The sequence below is a fragment of the Erinaceus europaeus genome, chromosome 21 (genome assembly GCF_950295315.1).
Source record: "Erinaceus europaeus chromosome 21, mEriEur2.1, whole genome shotgun sequence".
Classification (NCBI taxonomy): domain Eukaryota; kingdom Metazoa; phylum Chordata; class Mammalia; order Eulipotyphla; family Erinaceidae; genus Erinaceus; species Erinaceus europaeus.
The window spans coordinates 21,724,676-21,747,711 of NC_080182.1; the positions used below are offsets into that span (position 1 = coordinate 21,724,676).

Genomic DNA, 23,036 nt, shown 5'->3' on the forward strand with positions numbered 1-23,036 from the left:
GAACAGTGCTGTAGGTTTCTCCCCCTCTCCACCTCTATTTCTCTGTGTCTCAGTGAAAGAAAGGAGGGACAAAGGAGGAAGGAGGCTAACCCTAGTGGCAAAAACAAACGTAAAGCAGATTTTTAAAAAGTTCAGTGTCAAACTTTTTTTTTTTACCACTCAGGTTATTGCTGGGGCTCAGTGCTGCACAGTGACTCCACTATTCCAGGTAGACATTTTTTTCCCTTCCTTTTTTGATAGAGACAAAAAAAAAAAAGAGAGAGAGACGAGAGAGAGAGAGAGAGAGAAACCTGCAGCATTGCTCCACCTTCTGTGAAACTTCTTCCCTGCAGACGGGGCAAAGGGCTTGAACCCAGGTCCTCACACACACAGTAATGTCTATCTATACTGGGTGAACTACCACCCAGTCCCTTCAACTTTTTTTTTTAATGGAAAAACAGTATACATGAATGTTTGAATGCAAGGGAAGCTTTTAGTAGACTGCAAGTATACATACACACCATCTGCTATCTGAATTGGTTTTCCAAAAACAGACTTTCCACATTAGAGTATATGTTTGGGCAGCCTTGAGCTGAGTGGGCAGAATTTGGAAAGATTTGCTTCGCAAGCAAGTGAAAGTCTGTGGTGGGGCATATACTTCCTGCTATGTAGGCCTTGGCCCTCGGGAGCACAGAGGGGGAAGGCCTGCGAAGACCCCTTTAGTTCATTGGGAAACTCCCACTCTCTGTCACCCTGAGAAAGAGCTGACTGTCACAGATGAAGGGCTGTAAAGATTATTCTAATCTTTGTATTCAGTTAGGTGCAGAATTACTTCTCCACTTGGGAATCGTACTGTGCGAGAGCCTAAATTATCCTCAACTGAAGGCAGGTCTTGAGTAAATGTCCCAGCACATGAGGAAGTCAGTGCTTCACTTGGGGAGATGCACAGATTTCCCAGCTAGACAAGGCTTGATAACAGGAGCCAATGAGGCAGCAAAGCGCTGGGGGGGATCACACACTCCTGAGTGAGGCAAGGCCTCTGCTTGGAACTTTAAAATCACCTCAGGACATGAGTCACTATATTTATTGCATGCCTGGTTGGCTGGAGAGGAACTGAAAAATGGAAGTATTTACCTTGCTCATTAGCCAAAGGAAATAAGCAAATGCCGAGGGACCCTCCATGTCAGAGCCACACTTCTGAGTCTATTATGCAGAACATTCTCCACACCCACTAGAAGCTTGAAGCTCAGAGGCTTTTTCTAGCTGTTGTGCCTGTTATTGAGGACCCAGAGAGAATGCTAGAAATGAGATGCCTTAGAAAATGGAATATCCGGGAGTTGGGTGGTAGCGCAGCAGGTTAAGCACATGTGGTGCAAAGCGCAAGGACCGGTGTAAGGATCCCGGTTTGAGCCCCCAGCTCCCCACCTGCAGGGGGTTCGCTTCACAGGCGGTGAAACAGGTCTGCAGGTGTCTATCTTTCTCTCCCCCCTCAGTCTTCCCCTCCTCTCTCCATTTCTTTCTGTCCTATACAACAACAACAGCATCAATAATAGCTACAACAATAAAACAACAAGAACAACAAAGGGAATAAATAAATAAATACTAAAAAAAAAAAAAAGAAAATGGAACATCCTTTACATATTGATCTTCCTGAGCATGAGTTAGACCCCTTTTGAATTTTCACTGTGAATCACATTTTTTCCTCCCCATTTCCTTCCTTCTTTCCCTTCTTTCTCTCTCTCTCTCTCTCTCTCTCTCTTCCTATCTTTCTTTAATGAGAAGGAAGAGAGAGTGGGAGGAGAGAGTGATAGCATCACTCTGGCACATGCGATGTCAAGGATTGAACTCAGGACCTCATGTGCGAGAATCCAGCACTTTATTCACTGTACCACTTCCCAGGCTGCAGACTCACATTTTCTCCAGCAGGGTTTCTTCACAGCAGCACAAGAGCTTAGGGGCCACTTCTGAGGACAGATAGTACTTTTTCACATGGGCTGTCCTGTGCATTGGAGGTGGGGAGGGCTAACCAGCACCCCCTGACCTCTATCCTCTACTTCCAGGAATATTATTTCCTATAGTCGTGACAACCACAACTGTACCTGCACTTGGCTAAATGTCTTGTAAGACAAAATCACACACAGTCTTTGAGAACCACTGCTCTGTAAGAAAGAGGCGACGTAGGGCTAGTGAAGTAGTTCACTTGGGCACTGTGCTACCTTGTCATGAGCACAACCCAGGTTCAAGCCTGGCTACCACTGTATTGAAGGAATCTGTGGTGCAGTGGCCTCTTTCCTTATCTCTCTGCTGCTCTATCTAATAATAGTAAAAATAATAAAGAGGCTGCATAAAATAATCTTTGATCTAAATAGTTGCACATTCTAGGGGGTCAGGCTGTGATAATCTTGGTTGGGATTAAAAAAAAAAAAAAAGGAAGGGGTTGGCCAGGTGGTAGCGCAGCAGGTTAAACGCACATGGCGCGAAGCACAAGGACCAGCGTAAGGATCCCGGTTCGAGCCCCCAGCTCCCCACCTGCAGTGGGGTTGCTTCACAAGCGGTAAAGCAGGTCTGCAGGTGTCTGTCTTTCTCTCCCTTTCTCTGTCTTCCCCTCTCTCCATTTCTCTCTGTCCTATCTGGCAACAACATCAATAACAACAGTGATAAAACAAGCACAACAAAAAAAAAGGAAAATAAATATATAAGTAACATATTAAAAAATTGATTCTAGGGGCCAGGCGATAACAAACCCAGTAGAACACACATGCTAACCATGCACATGGACCTGGGTTCAAGTCCCTGGGCATACCCCCACCTGTAGGGGGAGGGGAAGTTTTACAAGTAGTGAAGTAGTGCTGCAAGTGTTTCCCTCTCCATTTCCCCTTTCTCAATTTCTCTATCTCTATCAATAGTAATAACTTTTATATTTATAATTCTGATTCTTCTCAGTAACTACAGTATATCATTGTAAAATTGATTCTATTATATTGTTTATACTGTTTATTCTATTTGCTTTATGTTTACATTAGCACCTCTGTGTGATTGGTTTATTCCCTGTGAGGAGTGAAAAAAATTGGATTCTAGTTGAATGATCTTCTAAAACAAAACAAACTCAGGATCATCTCTTTATGCAGCCTGCTCCCTTCATCATCTTCATATGGAGCTAAAAACTTACTTGATCTGTTAACTAATTTATTGATGAGCCATTAATTTGGTGATTCTGCACTTTCATTCATGCCTGCATGCAACAATATGCTTAGCAAGCTCTCACCTCATATCCAGCTGTGAGCAAGTGCCACCTCTTAACCACAGTCCCCATGGGTTGGATCATACACCGACCTGCCTCACCCTGTTTACATTGAAGTCTTCCGTTTATTTATTTTTATTTTTTATTATCTTCATTTATTTAATGGATAGACACAGTCAGAAATTGAGAGGCTAGGGAGTGATAGGGAGAGAGAAAGAGAGACACCTGCAGCCCTGCTTCACTGCTTGCAAAGCTTTCCCCCTGCAGGTGGAGACTGGGGGCTCAAACCTGGGTCCTTGTGCACTGTAACTGCTCAGCCAGGTGTAATATCACCTGGCCCCAAAGCTTCCGTTTTTGGAAGACAGAATTACATCAATGTGGAGGCACAAGGTCCCTGATGTCAGACAAGCCTGACTTCAAATCCCACCACCACCACTCACAAACGTGGGTAGTCTTGGACTAATTATTGAACCTGTGTGCCTCAGTTTCCCCATGTGAACATGGAAGAGGTTTTATTTCATCTCTCTAGCAGAATTCTGAAAGAATTTAGTGAGATCATGTACAGAGGTGCCCATTAAAGGAATTTAGAGCCTGCACGATGGTAAGTTGTAACATGAATCACCAACTTTATGCAGTCAAAATATCAGCAACTTTCTGTAGTCCAGCCTAATATATTAGCTGTCGGTCTAACATTATACTGAACTCGGGGCCAGATGGTGGCACACCTAGTCGAGCGCACACAGTACAGTGTGCAAGGTCCCAGGTTCAAGCCCCCAGTTCTCACCTGCAGGGGGAAAGCTTCATGAGTGGTGAAGCAGAACTACAGGTGTCTCTCTGTCTCTTTCCCCCTCTCTGTCTCCCATTCCCCCAATTTCTTTCTGTCTCTATCCAGTAATAAATAAATAAATAAATAAATAAATACGATTTTAAAATAACATTATACTGAACTCTGGGCGGTCTCTGCAGAGGTTCAGCAAATCAATGAGGTGGTTCTGCTTTGTTTTGTTTCCCTCTGACCTGGCCCCCTCTCTAAGGAGGCATCCCAAAGTGGCAGACTTTGTACAGGGCACAACCCCTCACTGCTGTCCTCAGCCTTCACAGCTGCTTGTCTATTCAATTTTGTTTTAACTTAATGGTTTTTTCCACCAGAGCACTGCTCAGCTCTGGCTTATGGTGGTGCTGGGGATTGAAGGCAGGACCTCAGGCATGAAAATCATTTTGCATAACTATTATGCTACCTCCTCAGTCTGTTTTATTTATGTTTTTTTCTAATTTTTTTTACTTTTAGGGTTTTATTCTATTTTTTCCATCAGTGTACTCTTAAGTTCTGGTTTATGGTGGTGTGGAGGATTGAACCTGAGACTTTGGAGCCTCAGGCATTTAAGTCTTTTTGTATGACCATTATGCTGTCTCCTCCACTCCTTGTTTTTTATTATTAATGAGAGGAAAGAGACAGCCAGACATCACTGTGGCACATGTGATGCCAGGTATCAAACTCAGGACCTCATGCTTGAGAGTCCAGTGCTTTATCCACTGTGCTACCCATCTAGTATTCCAGAAATGGCACTATGGGGCATTGTACTCTTTCAGCCTTTCTGCCAATTCTCAAGGGAAGAAATCTGAATTGTAGTTTTGAACAGTTGTGCCATTTGGTGCCTAGGCCTGCTTGGGGTGGGCGTTCCTCTGATGTCCCTGTGTTTATGCCTCAGGTCACTCTGCTTATCGCCTTCATCTGTGTAAGGAGCAGCTGGCAGTGGACCTTCTACAGCGCCTACAGCTACTTTGAAGTGGTTACCATTTGCAATCTGATAATGATCCTCGCCTTCTACTTGGTCCACCTCTTCCGTCTCTACCGTGTGCTCACCTGTATCAACTGGCCCCTGTCGGTAAGGTGGGCCTGTACTCGATGTGTGCAAGTCAGGATATTAGATGGGGCACTGAGACCCCATCCTTCTTTCCTGCCTGCCTGCCTACCCTACAACTCTATCTTTTTTTTTTTAATAACTAGATACTTTTTCAAAAAATATTTATTTATTTATTCCCTTTTGTTGCCTTTGCTGTTTTATTGTTGTAGTTAATTATTGTTGTTATTGATGTCATCATTGTTGAATAGGACAGAGAGAAATGGAGAGAGGAGGGGAAGACAGAGGGGGAGAGAAAGATACCTGCAGACCTGCTTCACTGCTTGTGAAGTGAATCCCCCTGCGGGTGGGGAGCCGGGGGCTGGAACCGGGATCCTTGCGCTTTGTGCCACCTGTGCTACCGCCTGACTTCCTTTCTCTTTTGTGGAATTTCTCATTGCTTGGCTGGCATCTCTCTGCCTATTGTCCCACTTTATTTTATTTATTTATTTTTTTTATTATTATTTTTATTTTTACTGGAGCACTGCACAGCTCTGGCTTATGGTGGTACTGGTTTTGAACCTGGGACCTCAGAGCCTCAGTCTTGAAGGTGATTGCATGGCCAGATGGTTGAACACCTTGTACAGCATACATGTTACACTGTTCAAGGACCCAGGTTCAAGTCCTTAGTCCTCACCTGCAGTGGGGAAAGCTTCATAAGTGATGAACAATTTTGCGGTCTCTCTCTCTCTGCCTCCCCCCTCAATCCAAAGTAAATAAATAAATAAATAAATAAGTAAATAAGTAAAAAAATAAAGACAGTCTTTTTGTATAACCATTATGCTATCTCCCCAGCTTGTCCCACTGGCTTTATTGCCTTCATTTTTCAAACTTCATTTTAGTTTATTGTCCCACTGGTTTTAAAACAAACCTCACACCTCTATGCATTCTTTGCCACTCACCTCAGTATGTATTTCCTGAATCAGTGGAAGGTGGACTCTGTATGAGGAGGGAAGAGGAGTACAGGAAGATGAAGCCAGTAATGGTGATGGGTATCTGTGCTGTTGTGAGGGCTGAACAACACAATTTGATCAGTGAGGGCCAGGAGTTAATTCATCTGGTAGAGTCAGGAGATCGTTCATATGGCAGAGTAGACACCTTACTGTGCACAAGGACCTGGGTTCGGGCCCTCAGCACCATGTAGGAGCACCGTGCTTTAACATCAACAGAAGCTCCATGAATGGTGGAGTGGTGCTGTGCTCTCCTCTCTGTCCACCCTCTCTGTCTGGCCGTCTTTCTCACCCTATTTGAGGTTGAAAAGGAAAAAAGAAAAATAACTGCAAATAACTGGAAGCAGTGCAGTTACAGAGGTCTGATGAGGGGAAAGAAAATGAAGTGACAGAGACTCAGGAGAAAAATCAGTTTTTTCTCTTGTTTTTTTAAACCAGTATACATATATATATATAGTCCGCTTGCCATATACATCACCTACTTAAAGAGTGCAGTTCCTTAGTATAGTCCCATGGTTGAAACCATGTCCACAGTTAATTTCAGAACATTTTTGCCACCTCAAAAAGAAACTTCATACCCTTAAGCTTATTACCTCCTACTCCTCACTCACTCCAGCTCTGAGAATTCACTCATCTGCTTTCTGCTACAATCTTTTTGTTTGTTTGTTTGCTTGCTTGCTTGCTACTGACCAGAGCTTCTGGTGGTTTCAGTGATTGAACTTGGATCCTTTGGTGCCTCATGCTGAAGGCTTTTCTGCGTAACCACTATCTCCCCTGTGCTGCAATCTTTCTTCTTTCTGCTTTTTATTTATGTTTAATTTGCTTTTTTCATTTGTTTTTTAATTGACACTGTCTTAGGTTGTTTAATATCTTCTGCTTTACTGTTGGCACTTATAGCTGTAAGTTTCTCTCTGAAATTTATACTTAGTTGCAAGCCATAATTTTGGTATGTTGTATCTTTATTTTCATTCAGCTTCAAATATTCTAATTTCTTGGCTTCTTCTTTGGCTCATTTATAAGGACCCTGGTTCAAGCCCCCAGTTCCCAACTGCAGGGGGAAAACTGCTAGTGGTGAAGCAGTGCTCCAGGTGTCTCTCTGTCTTTCTTCCTCTGTCTTCTCCTTCCCTCTTGATTTCTGACTATCTCTATTCAATAAATAAATAAAGATAATAATTTTTAAAATATTTATTTATTTATTCCCTTTTGTTGCTTTTTTGTTGTTTTTATTGTTGTTGTTGTTATTGATGTCGTTGTTGTTGTATAGGACAGAGAAATGGAGAGAGGAGGGGAAGACAGAGAGGGGGAGAGAAAGATAGACACCTGCAGACCTGCTTCACTGATTGTGAAATGAACCTCAGGTGAGGAGCCGGGGGCTGAAACCGGGATCCTTGTGCCAGTCCTTAACACTTTGCGCCACCTGCACTTAACCTGCTGCGCTACCGCCCAACTCCCAATAACTTTTTTTTGTCATTCACTTTCTGCATACTTTATTTGTTACAAATATACAATTTTTAAAATATAGACTGTAAAACCCCATTTGAAAAATAATTTTTTTAAATGAATTCCTGAGGCTGGGTGGTGGCTCACCTGGTTGAGCACATGCGTTACAATGAGCAAGGACCCAGGTTTGAGCCCATGGTTCCCACCTACAGGTGGAAGGCTTTGCAAGGGTGAAGCAGTGTTGTAAGTCTCTCTCTCTGTCTCTCCCTCCCTCCCTCTCTCTCTCTCTCCCTCCCTCTCTCTCTGTCTCTGTCACACCTTTGCTCTTGATCTCTGGTTGTCTCTATCTAATAGAAAGATAATTTTAAAAATAAAAAAAAATTAACTCCTCCAGCTTCTGTGATAAACAGGTTGAGGTGGGTGGGGGTAGATAGCATAATGGTTATGCAAAGATATCCTTATGCCTGAGGCTCCAAAGTTCTATGTTCTTTTTTATTATTATTGGATAGAAACAGTCAGAAATCAAGAGGAATGGGGTAATAGAGAGGGGAGAGAGACAGGCACATGCAACACTGCTTCTCCACTCACAAAGCTTTCCCCCTGCAGGTGGGGACCAGGGGCTCAAACCCATGTCTTTGCTTACACATTGTAGCATGTATACTCAACCAGGTGTACCACTACCCTAGCCCCCAAAGTCCCAGGTTCAATCCCACCACATCTCCGTAAGTCAGAGATGAGCAGTGCTCTGGTAAAAAAGGGAAAAAAAAAGTTGATCAGAGAATAAAAAAAAAAAAAAAGCATGTGATAGAGGATGGGCTGGAGGGGGAATGAGTGTTGGAAGGATAGACTCTGCCACTCATTCTTGATTGAGTACCGTTTAAGTGCCATCTGGATGGGACTCTTGTTGACTCTCCTTGTCCTGCATCTTTCTGTTTTCTTTTTCTTATTTCTTTTTTAATTTTTTAATTTCTTTACTGGGGAATTAATGTTTTATATTCAACAGTAAATACAGTAGTTTGTACATTATATTTCCCAGTTTTCCATATAACACAACCCCCACTAGGCCCTCTGTCATCCTTTTTGGACCTATACTCTACCTCCTACCCACCCGAGTCTTTTACTTTGGTGCAACACACCAACCCCAGTTCAGGTTCTACTTATGTTTTCTTTTCTGATCTTGTTTTTCAACTTCTGCCTGAGAGTGAGATCATCCCATATTCATCCTTCTGTTTCTGACTTATTTCACTTAACATGATTTCTTCAAGCTCCATCCAAGATGGGCTGAAAATGGTGAAGTCGCCATTTTTAATAGCTGAGTAGTATTCCATTGTATATACATACCACAACTTGCTCAGCCACTCAGCTGTTGTTGGACACTTGGGTTGCTTCCAGGTTTTGGCTGTTACAAGTTGTGCTGCTATGAACATATGTGTACACAGATCTTTTTGGATGGGTGTGCTGGGGTTCCTTAGGATATATCCCCAGGAGAGGAATTACAGGATCATAGGATAGGTCCATTTATAGCCTTCTGAGAGTTCTGACTGCTCTCCACAGGGGTTAGACTAATTTACATTCCCACCAGCAATGCAGAAGGGTTCCTTTGACCCCACAACCTCTTCAGCATTTGCTGCTGCTACCTTTTCTGATGTATGACATTCTCATAGGCGTGAAGTGGTATCTCATTGTTGTCTTTATTTGCATTTCTCTGACAAAGACTTGGAGCATTTGTTCATGTGTTTCTCGGCCTTTTGGATCTTTTCTATGGTGAATGTTCTGTCCCTGTCCTCTCCCCATTTTTGGATAGGGTCATTTGTTTTCTTGTTGTTGAGTTTGGCAAGCTCTTTATATGTTTTGGTTATTAGCCTCTTGTTTGATATATGGCATGTAAAGATCTTTTCCCATTCTGTGAAGAGTCTCTTTGTTTAGGTAGTAGTTTCTTTTGCTGTGCAGAAGGTTTTTAATTTGATGTAGTCACATAGGCTTATACTTACCTTAGTCTCCTTTGTAATTGGATTCGTTTCATTGAAGATGTCTTTAAAATTTATGTGGAAAAGAGTCCTGCCAATATTTCCCTCTAAATATCTGATAGTTTGTGGTCTAACATCCAAGTCCTTGATCTACTTTGAATTTACTTTTGTATTTGGTGAAATATAGTGGTTCATCAACAAGGGCAATAAAAGGGAAAATAAATAAAAAAAAATTTTTTAAATCTTAAAAAAGCAATATAGTGGTTCAGTTTCATTCTTCTGCATTTTTCAACCCATTTTTTCCAACACCACTTGTTGAAGAGACTCTGCTTTCCCCATTTAGTAGTTTGAGCCCCTTTGTCAAAGATTAGATATCCATAGGTGTGGGGGCTTACTTCTGGGCTCTCAGTTCTATTCCACTGCTCAGTGTGTCTATTCAGGTTCCAGTACCAAGCAGTTTTGATGACAGTGGCCCTATAATACAATTTGAGATCTGAGAGTATGATACCTCCAGTTCTGTTCTTTCTTCTCAAGATTTTTTTTTTTTTTTTTGGCAATTCTAGGTCTTTTCTGGTTCCAGATAAACATTTGTAGCATTTGTTCTATTCTCCTAAAAAATGTGTTTGGGATCTTGATGGGGATAGCATTAAATGTGTAGATGGCTCTGGGTAGTATATTCATTTTGATGATGTTAATTCTACTAACCCATGAACATGGAATATCTTTCCACTTCTTTGTGTTTTTTTCAATTTCCTTGAGTAGTGACTCATAATTTTCAGTATACAAGTCTTTCACTTCTTTGGTTTACTCCTAGATTCACTCTCTGTTTTTATCGGAAAAAAAAAATTGGCCAGAATGACGAAGCCTTGGCAATAACCAAAAAAAAAAAAAAAAAAACAGTTCTACAGACTGCTCTTCACAAGGGTTGGACTAATTTACATTCCTATCAGCTGTGCAGGAGGGTTCCTTTGACCCCACAATCTCTCCAGCATTTGTTGCTGCTGCCTTTTCTGATGTATGGCATTCTTGAAGGAGTGAAGTGGTATCTCATTGTTGCCTTTGTTTGCACTTCTCTGACAATCAATGCATTTTCTCATATTGTTTATTGGCATTTTGGATCTCTTCTGTGGTGAATGTCCTCTCCCCATTTTTGGATGGGGTCATTTTTTTTCTGAGTTTGGTGAGCTCCCAGTAGCCATTCCCCCCACCACCTTTTTTTTTCATCTGCAGGTGGGGACTGGACACTTGAACCCTGTCCTTGTGCATGTAGCATATGTGCTCTACTGGGTACACCACCACCCAGCCCTCCCAGCAGAAATCTCTTTAAAGGTCTTTGTTTCTCAGAGTAGGAGTTTGGCTTGAACCATCCAGCCTTGGAATTGCAGGAAACTATTTGTGTGTGGAGAAAGTCATGATGCATTTTTGCATAGAAAAATAACTACGACATGACTTTTCTGACAGCCCAATATTTGCTACTTCTTTTTTTTTTTTTTTTTTTTTTTTGCCTCCAGAGCTATCACTGGGGCTGGGTGTCTGTACCATGAATTCACTGCTCCTGGAGGCTGTTTTCCCCTTTTTGTTGCCCTTGTTGTTACTATTGTTGGATAGGACAGAGAGAAGTCAAGAGAGATGGGAAAGACTGACACCTGCAAACCTGCTTCACCTTCTTTGAAGTGACCCCCCTGCAGGTGGGGAGCTGGGGGCTTGAACTGGGATCCTTATGCTGGTCCTTGAACTTAGCTCTGTGTGTGCCACCGCCTGGTCCCCCAATATTTGCTTTTTTCCACTTTAGCCAGAGGTCAGGGGACTATCTACAGTTTGACCTCAGGAGTGAAGCAGTGCTTCTGGGATCTGTACCCACATGGAAGTGTCCTTTCTCCTCATCCCTCTCTTCCCTCCTGCCCTGGTTCTTCATGTCTCTTGCTTCATCTCATCCTGGCTAGCCTGCCACACTTGCGGCCACTGAAGCCCATGAGTTGTGTTCCACAGAGAAGAGGAAGTGTTACAGGGAGACTTCCTGTCCCCTAAACAGTAATATGGGATTCTTGCCTATATTACTAGAGATTATTAGAAATCACTAATTCCAGATATTTACCTACTAGGAGCTACCATAAAACACACAAACATATTAATTGAATGAAAATGGGATTTTTATTGCCTTAAATGAAAGACAGTGGAAAAACAACCAGAAAAGAAATGTCTGTGATGACTGCTTCATGCTCCCATTTCAACTGCATCTTCTTCTCCAGCTCTCCCTCCTAGCCGCTGCTTCCTCAGCTCCTTCCTCTGTCTCCTGGTATTTCTGATCTAAAGTTAAATGTCAGGCTCTAGCTCCTCTCCTATCCAGTCATTATCAAGTAAGACACTTTAATTATTTTTACTATTTATTTATTTATTTATTCCCTTTTGTTGCCCTTGTTGTTTTTTATTGTTATAGTTATTATTGTTGCTGTTATTGATGTCATCATTGTTGGATAGGACAGAGAGAAATGGAGAGAGGAAGAGAAGACAGAGATGGGGAGAGAAAGACAGACACCTGCAGACCTGCTTCACCACCTGTGAAGTGACTCCCCTGCAGATGGGGAGCCAGGGACTCAAACCAGGATCCTTATGCCGGTCCCTGCGCTTTGCACCACCTGCGCTTAACCCGCTGCGTTACTACCGCCTGACTCCCGACACCTTAATTCTTTAGGCTCATTACAAAAGAATTTAAGCAAAGGTAGTAACCTATAATAGTAACCTATAAGCAAAGGTAGTAACCTATAATAGTAACCTATAACCTATAAAGCCTGGTAGTAACCTATAACAGAAGTGGCACCCTTATTTCTTCTGATACCTGGGTGTCTCTGGGACCTGGACCTTCCCACCCACCACTGCATTTTGTCTTTTTTTACAGGAACTCCTGCACTATTTGATTGGCACCTTGCTCCTCCTAATCGCCTCCATTGTGGCTGCTTCCAGGAGCTTCATCCACAGCGGGCTGATAGCTGGAGCGGTGAGGACCTCCTCTGTCTGGAAATGAAGTTGTACCCCAGAAGCCTGTTTCCTTCCTCCCTCCTCTCCTTCCTCCTTTCTCTTCCTCTTTTTTTCCCCCTCTTTCTTCCTCCCTCCTCCTCTTCTGCTCTGAATCTGCACCCATCCTGGCCCACCCAGAAGCAGTCTCCAGAGAACCTTAAGCCTGGTGCCATGGTCGAGGATTTCAGAAGATTTGTCAGTGCTATTGGCAAAATCATAAGACCCCAGAGGCCCAGACCTCTCTCTTTTATAGCCCTTATTTACACATATACCCCTATTCTGATCCTTTGCTCAGGCTGCCTCAGGGCTATTCAGAGAAAGATATACTCAGTCTGTGAGATCTGCCGTGAGTCTGATCTTTGCCATTTCTGATTTTGATCAAGAGTCATGTCAGGAAATAGTATGTCTGTACATGCCTGAATAGAAATAGCCAGGAAATGTACAAAAATACAGTGTTATGGGAGCAACGTAGATCACACATGTGTACACATATATGTACATGTTTGTGTGTATATATACTTTTTTTCCACTACAACACTGCTCAGCTGGTTTATAGTGGTGCTGGGAATTGAACCTGGGACCTCAGAGCCTCAGGCATGAAAGCCATACCATTATGCTGTCTATATCATCTGAATTGTTTTTAGAAAATTCCTGTCATCTGATTTATAATTTAGACAATTGCTTAGTCTGAAGGCTAACTCAGTTTGCCTTGGATGTATCTTGGTGATAGAACTCCTGTGTGAGTGCCTGGGTTTGATCCCAGGCACCAAAAGGAAAAAAAAAAAATTTTCAAAGGCCCTGTGTGACAGTCGCTATCTTTCAGTTACATTACCAACATCATCCATTTTGGCTGAGGGTAGGGTCTTCCCTTTCTCATGTCAGCAGGGGCAGAACTCTCTTTGGGGACAATACTCCCTAAACACCTCCTACACCCAGTGGGGTGCTTGCCCTCTGCAGGCCACCATCTCCCCTTTGAAGTCAGGTTGGCAAGAAGGTAGAGTAAAGTGTGCCCACCATGTTTAAGGACTACCTTTTGGGCTTCATGACTCAGGTCACACATAACCACATTAGCTCTGAAGTCCTGAAACTTCCATCTACCACACACCATCTTTGGATCTAGAGCCAAGCTTGGCCCACCAGGGAGCCAGAAGAAATGAAAAGATACGGGCTTTGTTGCAAGGACCAGCGTAAGGATCCCGGTTCGAGCCCCTGGCTCCCCACCTGCAGGGGAGTCACTTCACAAGCGGTGAAGTAGGTCTGCAGGTGTCTGTCTTTCTCTCCCCCTCTCTGTCTTCCCCTCCTCTCCATTTCTCTCTATCCAACAACGATGACATCAATAACAATAACAATAATAACTACAACAACAAAACAACAAGGGCAACAAAAGGGAATATATATATATATATATATATATATATATATATATATATATATGATACAGGCTTTGCTATGACATAGTGGTCATCCAGCCCAGCCTAGGAGTAGGACAGAGGCCCATAAGGCAGTTAGTAAACAAGGCCTTGCAGTCCACAGTAGCATTATGTGGCATTATAATGAACTGCTCAATTATGCAGTGTGGACAGTTTGGAGACTGGGATGATGTATAATGTGCTAATTGTGCAGAACAGTGAGAGGCCAGGCCAGGGATTCTGTGGAGCAGACAGTCAGTACTGACGGAACCAAGGAACCTAGGGTGGAAGATGTGGAGGGCTGGAGGCAACAGCTTGTATAAACTAAAAGCAAGCCAGGCATAAACACAAAAACAAAGCTGATCCTCATCTGACTGCTCCCCCATTCCTGCTGGCTCTGAGTTCCTGGTGAATGCCCATTTCAGTTGCTCACTAGGGTGGCAGAGTTTTAGTGAGTTTGGGGGGTGGGGTGGGGCCCTAGCAGCCCCTTGCTGTTTCTATGGTCCTGGGTAGAATAGATGGCTTTAGCTTCCTTACCTAATTAAAGTGGACAAGCATCCAACTGGCAGTGTTGTGAGGGTTAAAAGCATATATCAGGTGGGCTGGTCAGGTTAAATGCACATGGCGCAAAACACAAAGGATCACCGTAAGGATCCCAGTTGGGGCCCCTGGCTCCCCACCTGCATGGTGGGGTTGCTTCACAAGTGGTGAAGTAGGTCTGCAGGTGTCTGTCTTTCTCTCCCTGTCTTTGTCTTCCCCATCTCTCTCGATTTCTCTCTGTCCTACCCAACAGCAACAACAGCAATAACAATAATAACAACCACAACAACAATAAACAAGAGCAACAAAAGAGAAAAGATAGCCTCAAGGAGCAGTGGGTTCGTAGTGCAGGCACCGAGCCCCAGCAATAACCCTGGAGGCAAAAATAAATAAAAATAAAATAATTTTTTTAAAAAGCACATATCAGAAGGAGAAGGGGGGTGAGGGATATAGATAGCATAATGGTTATGCAAAGAGACGCTCATGCCTGAGGTTTCAAAGTCCCAGGTTTAGTCATCCCCTCCCACCACCACCACCACAAGCCAGAGTAGAGCAGTGCTCTGGTAATAAAAAAAAATGGGGGGAGGGCAGTGAATTGACTGAGTTTGTAATAAGAAATTCCATATTATAGCTCAAAAGTAGCCAAAGAATGAGATCTGAGTCCACATGGGGGCAGGGAGTTACATTTATTTTACATTAATGGGTTACAGTCCAATTCTCACCAGGCCTGCACCTGCTTGTACCATAGTACCCAGTTTTTATCTGTTTCAAGCTGGGCACAGGTGAGAGCAGGTTGGCAGCCATCAGAACCCGCCACTCATGATACTGGAATGTGGAAGTGGGGGTATGCCAGCAGCCTATGGATTTTTCATTTCAAGATTACAAAAGCACATAGCAGATACAAAGGAAGTACTCAGTGATTCTACCTGGTGGTCTGCCAGTTGGTTCACAAGGGGAAGAGCTGCAGGCTTGGAAACCCCAAAGATACTCTACAAAGATACTCAACAGATGTGGAAGCTGTGAAGCTGTCCTCACAGCTATAATAATAATGTGAATAATGGGAAGGTCCTTAGGAAGGAATGGAATGCTTCCTGAGTTTCTCTTAGTCCTGTATTGTTTAAATCTGTGCAATTGTAAAGCCAGTTGTCAAGCCAGACAGGACTATGGTCTTGGAGGCTGCGCAGTGAATAAAGCATCTTCCACCCTAGATTCTCAAGCATTCGGTCCAGAGTTCGATCCCTGACAGCACATGTACCAGAGTGGTGTCTTGTTCTCTTTCTCATCCTCTTTCTCCTCCTTTCTCATAAATAAATAAATAAAATAAAATAAAATAAATAAATAAATAAAAAGTCTTAAAAAAAAAAAAAGGCAAGCCTGGCTGAACTGTCAGAAACTGTCAGAAAGCCTCTGTAAGCTTAGCATGAGTGGTACTATCACCAGTTAAATCTAGTTGAGCATTATAAAATTTTAAACTCAAACTAAAGTTTACAGTGCCACCTTTTTCTCTTTTCTTATCCTGGGATAATTAAAGTATAATAGCATGACCCATTTCAGCTGTAAGCATACACACAAACAGGGCCGGTGGTGGTGCACCCTATTGAGTTCACACATTATCATGCAGAAGGGCCTGGGTTTGAGCCCCCATTACCCATCTGCAGGGGGGAAGCTTCACGAGTGGCAAAGTAGGTCTGCAGGTGTCTCTCTTTATATTTCTCCTTCTTTACCTCCCCATGCCCCTCTCTGTTCTATCAAATAAAAAATACAAAGCAAAAAAAAAAAAAGGAAAACTAGCCATCAGGAACAGTGGATTTGTAGTGCCAGCACGGAGCCCCAGTGAAAAAAAAAATACGCATGAAGATGGTCACTGGAGATGCCTAGTTTAAGAGCCGGGGGTGGTCACCTAGAGGCCTGACCCAAACCCTGCTGTGGCCCAACCCCTGGGAATAGATCTCACCTCTGCTTCTGAGTGAGGAGGAGTCGGTTAGGTCAGATGATGTCCCGGGCTCCCTTTAAGTCGCAGTAGTGTGGAAAACAAGCCCAGAGTACAGGGAGAGACTGCCTGGGTGATTGACCGTTGTTTTAGAATACTCCTGTCTCTCCTGTCAGGTCTTTGGGTTTGTGGCCACCTTCCTGTGTATGGCGAGCATATGGATGTTCTACAAGATCTCATGTGTCACACAGTCAACAGGTGAGTTCTGATTGTGAGAACATGGAATATTCTGGAAGAAGAGAAGCCTGTGCTGGAATGACTGCTGTGCAGAGGAGGCTGTGAGACCTCTGGCACCCAGGAGGAAAAACAGAACCCAAGAACCTCTCCTCTAGTACCATCTTTCCCATACCCAGAGACACTCCAACATTTCATCCTAATGGCACAGCATTTTCCTGAAGTTTCCTAACAGCAAAAGAAACGTATAGAGGGGGCGGGCAGTGGCACACCCATCACTCTTTATTTTTCATTGTCACCCAGGGTTATTGCTGGGGCTCAGTGCTTACACAACAAATCCAACTCTCCTGGCAGCCTTTTTTCTTTCTTTTCTTTCTTTTTCTATTTCGTTTACCTCCTTTATTCTTTGCACTTGATAGGACAGAGAGGAATAGAGAGCCGTGGAAGGAAGGAATAGGTGTGGAAATTCCCTCTGCACCATTTTAATTTTAGACACACACACACACATTTAGTGGAACTGGCATTCATGATTTCACCACTATGGGCCATTTTTTCATTCAGATAGAAAAACAGAGAAAGAGACGGAAAAAAAGCAGCGACAGCACAGCTGCTTCCACTATTGTCATAGTCCCTCTGGTATAGTACTAAACTTGACCCCAGGTCCCGTGCATGGCAAAGTAGTCGCCTTACCCAGTCAACTATGTCTCTGGCCCTAGAAATAATGTTTTAAAGGAATGAAGCCATTGGGAGTCCAGTGGTAGTGCAGCGGGTTAAGCACACGTGGCACGAAGCTCAAGGACCGGCATAAGGATCCGGGTTCGAGCCCCAGGCTCCCCACCTGCAGAGGGGTCGCTTCACGGGCGGTGAAGCAGGTCTGCAGGTGTCTATCTTTCTCTCCCCCTCTCTCTCCATTGCTCTCTATCTAACAATGATGACATCAATAACTTCAACAACAATAACTAAAACAACAATAAAAAACAACAAGGGCAACAAAAGGGAAAATAAAAAAATTTAAAAAATGAAGCCATTGCAGTGCCAGGTGGTGCCGGGTGAAGGAAGGAAGGAAGTGAACCAGGTGAAACTCGGGTCAGCCCTCTGGTATGTGGCTTCCGGGTAGGTCCGGCCCGGCGGTCCTAACCTTGTCTTTTTCCTTCCCAAGATGCAACTGTCTGACCACAGCCCACAGAAAGCTCCGCTGAACACATAGCCTTACAGGTGAGAGGCCCAGTGGACCCAGGACCCCAGGGGAGACTGAGTCTGTGTTCCTGCACCAACATCCTGCTCAGGTTGATGGACAAGAAGGGCTGAGTTCCTGAATGAACCTTTCTCTGTAGCCTTCCTTGGAGAACATTCCTCCCTATCTGGAGGGAAAAGCAGCTTCCAGAAAACTCTGACTTCTCCCTCCAGCTTTTAGACATACCTCAGGAACTGAGGGGGGCTTTCTCAATACTTCTGCATCGACCTGCTACTTCTCTGCACAGTGAGGCTGCCTTTTAGAGAAGACACAGCCACCTCCTTGGACACCTTCTCCCTGTGGGGGGCTTTCTCAATACTTCTGCATCGACCTGCTACTTCTCTGCACAGCGAGGCTGCCTTTTAGAGAAGACACAGCCACCTCCTTGGACACCTTCTCCCTGTCTCCACCCATTTCATTTGTATGTGTGTGTTTGTACTTTTTAATAAAATATTGACTTGGCCAATTATAGTAATATTTTTCTTTTTCTTTCTTTTCTTTTCTTTTTTTTTCTTTTAGCCAGAGCACTGCTCTGCTCTGGTTTATGATGATGTGGGAGATTAAACATGGGACTTAGGCATGAACCACTATGCTGTCTCTCTTGCACAGAATTTCTTATTGAAGAAAATTGTAAAATCAGGAGTAAAGTGAAGATCTCTTAAGGCTCAGGCTGATGATACAACCTTTTTTTTCCCCATTTTTTGCCCTGGTTTTATCATTGTTGTGGTTATTATTATTGTTATTGATGTCGTTGTTGTTGGCTAGGGCAGAGAGAAATGGAGAGAGATAGGGAAGACAGAGAGGGGGAGAGAAAGATAGACACCTACAGACCCGCTTCACCGCCTGTGAAGCAACCCCCCTGCAGGTGGGGAGCCGGGGGCTCAAACCAGTATCCTTATGCTGATCCTTGTGCTTCATGCCATTTGCACTTAACCCTCTGCACTACTGCCCAACCCCCTGATGATACAACCTTTGGGTCCACCCACAAGGTCTGTGTACTGCACTGGCAGTGAGGAGAAGGAAAGATACACAAGGTACTGACCTTTCAAGTTTTCAGGGTTGGAGAGCCGACTCACTGGGTGGGACTCATGCCTTGCTGTGCACGTGGCCTGGGTTTGAGCCCCATCATTACAGGGGGAGTCACACACAGTACCACAAGAAACTCTAACTGTGGTATTTCTTCCTCTTTCCCTGTCTCTCTGTGAAACAAAATGAAGAAGTTGGCCTGGGCCCAGCAAAATCATACATGTGTGAGGCAGGCCCCAACATGCAAAAAAAAAAGTTAGACTGGGGAGGCAGCATCGTGGTTCTGCATAAGACTTTCATACCTGAGGCTCTGAGCTCCCAGGTTCAATCTCCAGCACCACCATAAACTAGAGCTGAGTATTGCTCTAGTCTCTTATCTCTCTCATAAAAGTAAAACATTTTTTAATGCATAGTTTCAAAGTAAAATGATACAAAATGTGGAAGATAGCAGCATTCACAGAAGACATAAAGCAAGATTCAAATTCTCTTCACAACAGAACTGAACCTTGGAGATGTTATGTTGAGTTAAATTAACAAAAAGATCAAATACCATAGGCTCCTGCTTATGAGCAGTGCCCAGAATAGTCAAAATTCAGAGAAACAACGAAGTAGAAGAGTGGGAATGTGGGGAACTAGTGTTTCATGGGTATAGTTTCCATCTCAGATGAAAACAGTTCTGAAATGATGGTGGCTATGAGGGCACCAAAATGTAAACAATGCCACTACACTGTACTTTTAATAAAATATGAGAAAGAGAACCAGAGCTGATGCCAGGGATCAAACTTGGGACCTCATGCTTAAGGATCTAATCCTTTATTCACCGTGTCATCTGCTGGCTGCTACGTTTTACTATTGTTGTTGTTATTGGATAAAGAGAGAAATCGAAGGAGTCAGGTGGTAGTGCAGCAGGTTAAGCGCACATGGCGCACAGCACAAGGACCAGCCCAAGGATCCCGGTTCGAGCCCTCAGCTCCCCACCTGTAGGGGGGTCGCTTCACAAGTGGTGAAGCAGGTCTGCAGTTGTCTATCTTTCTCTCCCCCTCTCTGTCTTCCCCATCTCTCTCTATTTCTCTCTGTCCTAGCCAACAACAATAATAAGTACAACAACAATAAAAAACAAGGGCAACAAAAGGTAAAATAAATATAAATTTAAAAATAGTAATAATAGGGAGTCGGGCTGTAGCGCAGCGGGTTAAGCGCAGGTGGTGCAAAGCACAAGGACTGGCATAAGGATCCCGGTTCGAACCCCGGCTCCCCACCTGCAGGGGAGTCGCTTCACAGGCGGTGAAGCAGGTCTGCAGGTGTCTATCTTTCTCTCCTCCTCTCTGTCTTCCCCTCCTCTCTCCATTTCTCTCTGTCCTATCCAACAACGACAACAACAATAATAACTACAACAATAAAACAACAAGGGCAACAAAAAGGGAATAAATAAATAAAATAAATATTTAAAAAATAGTAATAATAATAATAAAGAAATCGAGGTGGAAGGAGAAGATATAGAGAATGAAAAGGAAGATACTAGCAGCACTGCTTCAGAGCTCCTGAAACTTTCCCCTACAGGTGAGGACCAGGAGTTTGAAACTGAGTCCTTGGGCATTATAACGTGTGCTCAACTCATTATACCACGCAGTCCCCTTGTACTTCTGATGATGATGGAAATGATAAATTTTGCTACAAATTCTTTTATAGAAGCAATCCATAACCGTGAGTCTAGGCACCCAGTAGCTGAAAGAGGTACCTGGGGAAGTGGGAGAGACTGAGACCAGTTATGCCCAGCCCAAAGCAGTTACTGTTGCCCAACAGAAGTTGGTTGCATGTTGATGTTTCTTTGTTTTCATGAGGCTCTGGGGAATAAAGTCAGGGCCTCACACATGTGCAACATCTCTGAGTCACCTCCCTGGCCTAATTCTTATTTATTTATCTATTTATTTATTTGACGGGGGGAAGTAAACTTCTTCATGGTGTTCTCATGTGGTGCCAGGCCTCTTACATGATAACACATGTGTTCAATCCACAGAATCACCTCCCGGGCACCTCAGTGCCTTAGTCAAACAGCTCAACACTCCTGGGCCTGGAGAACACAGGAACTGAGACATGTGTCCCTACTCTAAACCAGGTTCTCTCTGGGACTGGCTTAACCTGAAGGCCATGCCCATGGCACCCAAATTTATGCCCACCACTCCAGCTTGCACACAGGAAGGTAACTAACTGCCCTAGCAGGCACAGCCAGGCAGAGAAGTCTGTGAGGTGAGCAGGAGCACACAGGCAGAGACCTACCCCAAGGACCACTTGAGAGAGGCCCTGGTACTTTGTGATAACCTGACCCCTAGCCTCTGGCTGCAGGAGACACAGAGAAATGCCAGAACTGATCTGCCCACTTTCCCCGACACAAGCGGGCATCTCCCCGCCCAGCACAGCCTCCCTCAGCCTGGCCAAGTGTCTGGGGGAGGAAGGGAGGTAGTGGGGAGCCAGATACTCTCAAAGATGGCACTGGCATGGTTCTCCAGAGAATATGGTGTGCAGCAGTACAGGGCCCTCTGAGGAAGCACACTGACATGAAAGCACCAGCAACAAACCTAGCAGAAAGGAGCAAACCAAAGGGAAGTGAGGTCAGTGAGGGAGCTGGGAGTGGAGCCAGCAGGCCCTCAGTTTGCTGCCCTGCCCTGCCGGGCTTGGAGGGAGGGGGTGGGCTGGGCTGCCTTTGGCCAGCTGCTGCTTCCTCTTGAAACCCCAGGCCTGCGGGTGGGGGCCTTCCTCGGGGAGTCCCCAGGGTTCCCAGAGATCAGTCACGCCTGCTTGCTCGCTGCCTCTCCATCCAGCTGGGCATGGCTTTCCTTTTGCGCAAACTCTGAAGGTGTTGATGGTGCCCTCGCCTGGCAGAGTCTGCCCTCTAGTGGACATTACGGAGCACTGCTGCCCTGGGTGCCTGGCGCAAGGGCGGTGGAGGGAATGTTCCTTTGAATCCATGGTTCTGATCAGAATCGCCAATTTGTACATTTTATTTAGACCTCAGGTACATCAATGGATCATAATCCTCAGCTCACGATTTCATCACAGTTCATTTGACCATGCATGGTTTCCTTCCTGTCCTTCTTGTTAATACTTGTATAACAAAACTTCATTCTCGGGCTGGGTGGTAGCACACACACACATTACAGTATACAGGGAACCGGGTTCAAGTCACCGGTCCCCACCTACAAGAGAAAAGCTTTCAAGTGATGAAGCAGTGTTGTAGGTGTCTCTCTGTCTCTCTCCCTATCACCTCCTTCCCTCTCAATTTCTGACGGTCTATCCAATAAATAAATAGTTTTTTTTTTTAATTTCATTTATGGGGAGTCAGGCGGTAGTGCAGCGGGTTAAACGCAGGTGGAGTGAAGCGCACGGACTAGAGTAAGGATGACGGTTCGAGCCCCCGGCTCCCCACCTGCAGGGGAGTCGCTTCACAAGTGGCGAAGCAGGTCTGCAGGTGTCTGTCTTTCTCTCCCCCTCTCTGTCTTCCCCTCCTCTCTCCATTTGTCTCTGTCCTATCCAACAGCAACATCAATAACAATAATAATAATAACTACAATAAAACAAGAGCAACAAAAGGGAAAATAAATATTTTTTTAAAATCTCATTTCTAGAAATATAGGACATACCCAGGACAGTTTATAGATTTTGAACTTTTTTTTCTTTACTTTATTTTTATTATTTTATTTTATTTTTACCAGAGCACTGCTCAGCTCTGGCTTATGGTGGTGCAGGGGATTGAACCTGGAACTTTGGAACCTCAGGCATGAGAGTCTCTTTGCATAACCATTATGCTATCTACCCCTGCCCGATTTTGAACTTTTTAAAAAAAGATTTATGGGGGACTGGGGAGATAGCATAATGATTACGCAAAAAGACTTTCATGCCTGAGGCACCAAAGGTTCTAGGTTCAATCCCCAGCACCACCTCAAGCCAGAATTAAATAGTGCTCTGGTCAAAACAAAGCAAAAATGAGAAAAAGATTTAGTTAGTTATGAGAGAGAAAGAGAACCAGAGCATCACTCTTGACACATGCAATGCCTGAGACAGAACTCAGGACCTCATGCTGGAAAATCCAATGCCTTAGTGGTCTGGGAGGTGACGCAGTAGATAAAGCATCGGACTCTCAAGCATGAAGTCCTGAGTTCAATCCCCGGCAGC

General features: G+C 44.1%; 1 protein-coding gene across 1 annotated transcript in view; it reads left to right on the forward strand.

The window, feature by feature from the left end:
* Positions 1-18,306, forward strand: part of CMTM7 (CKLF like MARVEL transmembrane domain containing 7) — a 70,291-nt gene extending 51,985 nt beyond the window's left edge. The window contains exons 2-5 of the mRNA XM_016188549.2: positions 4,930-5,106; positions 12,375-12,473; positions 16,549-16,630; positions 17,766-18,306. Of these exons, the coding sequence (XP_016044035.1) occupies positions 4,930-5,106; positions 12,375-12,473; positions 16,549-16,630; positions 17,766-17,779 (372 nt within the window). The 3' untranslated portion in view covers positions 17,780-18,306. The remainder of the gene's footprint in view (positions 1-4,929; positions 5,107-12,374; positions 12,474-16,548; positions 16,631-17,765) is intronic.
* The last annotated feature ends 4,730 nt before the right edge of the window (positions 18,307-23,036 follow it).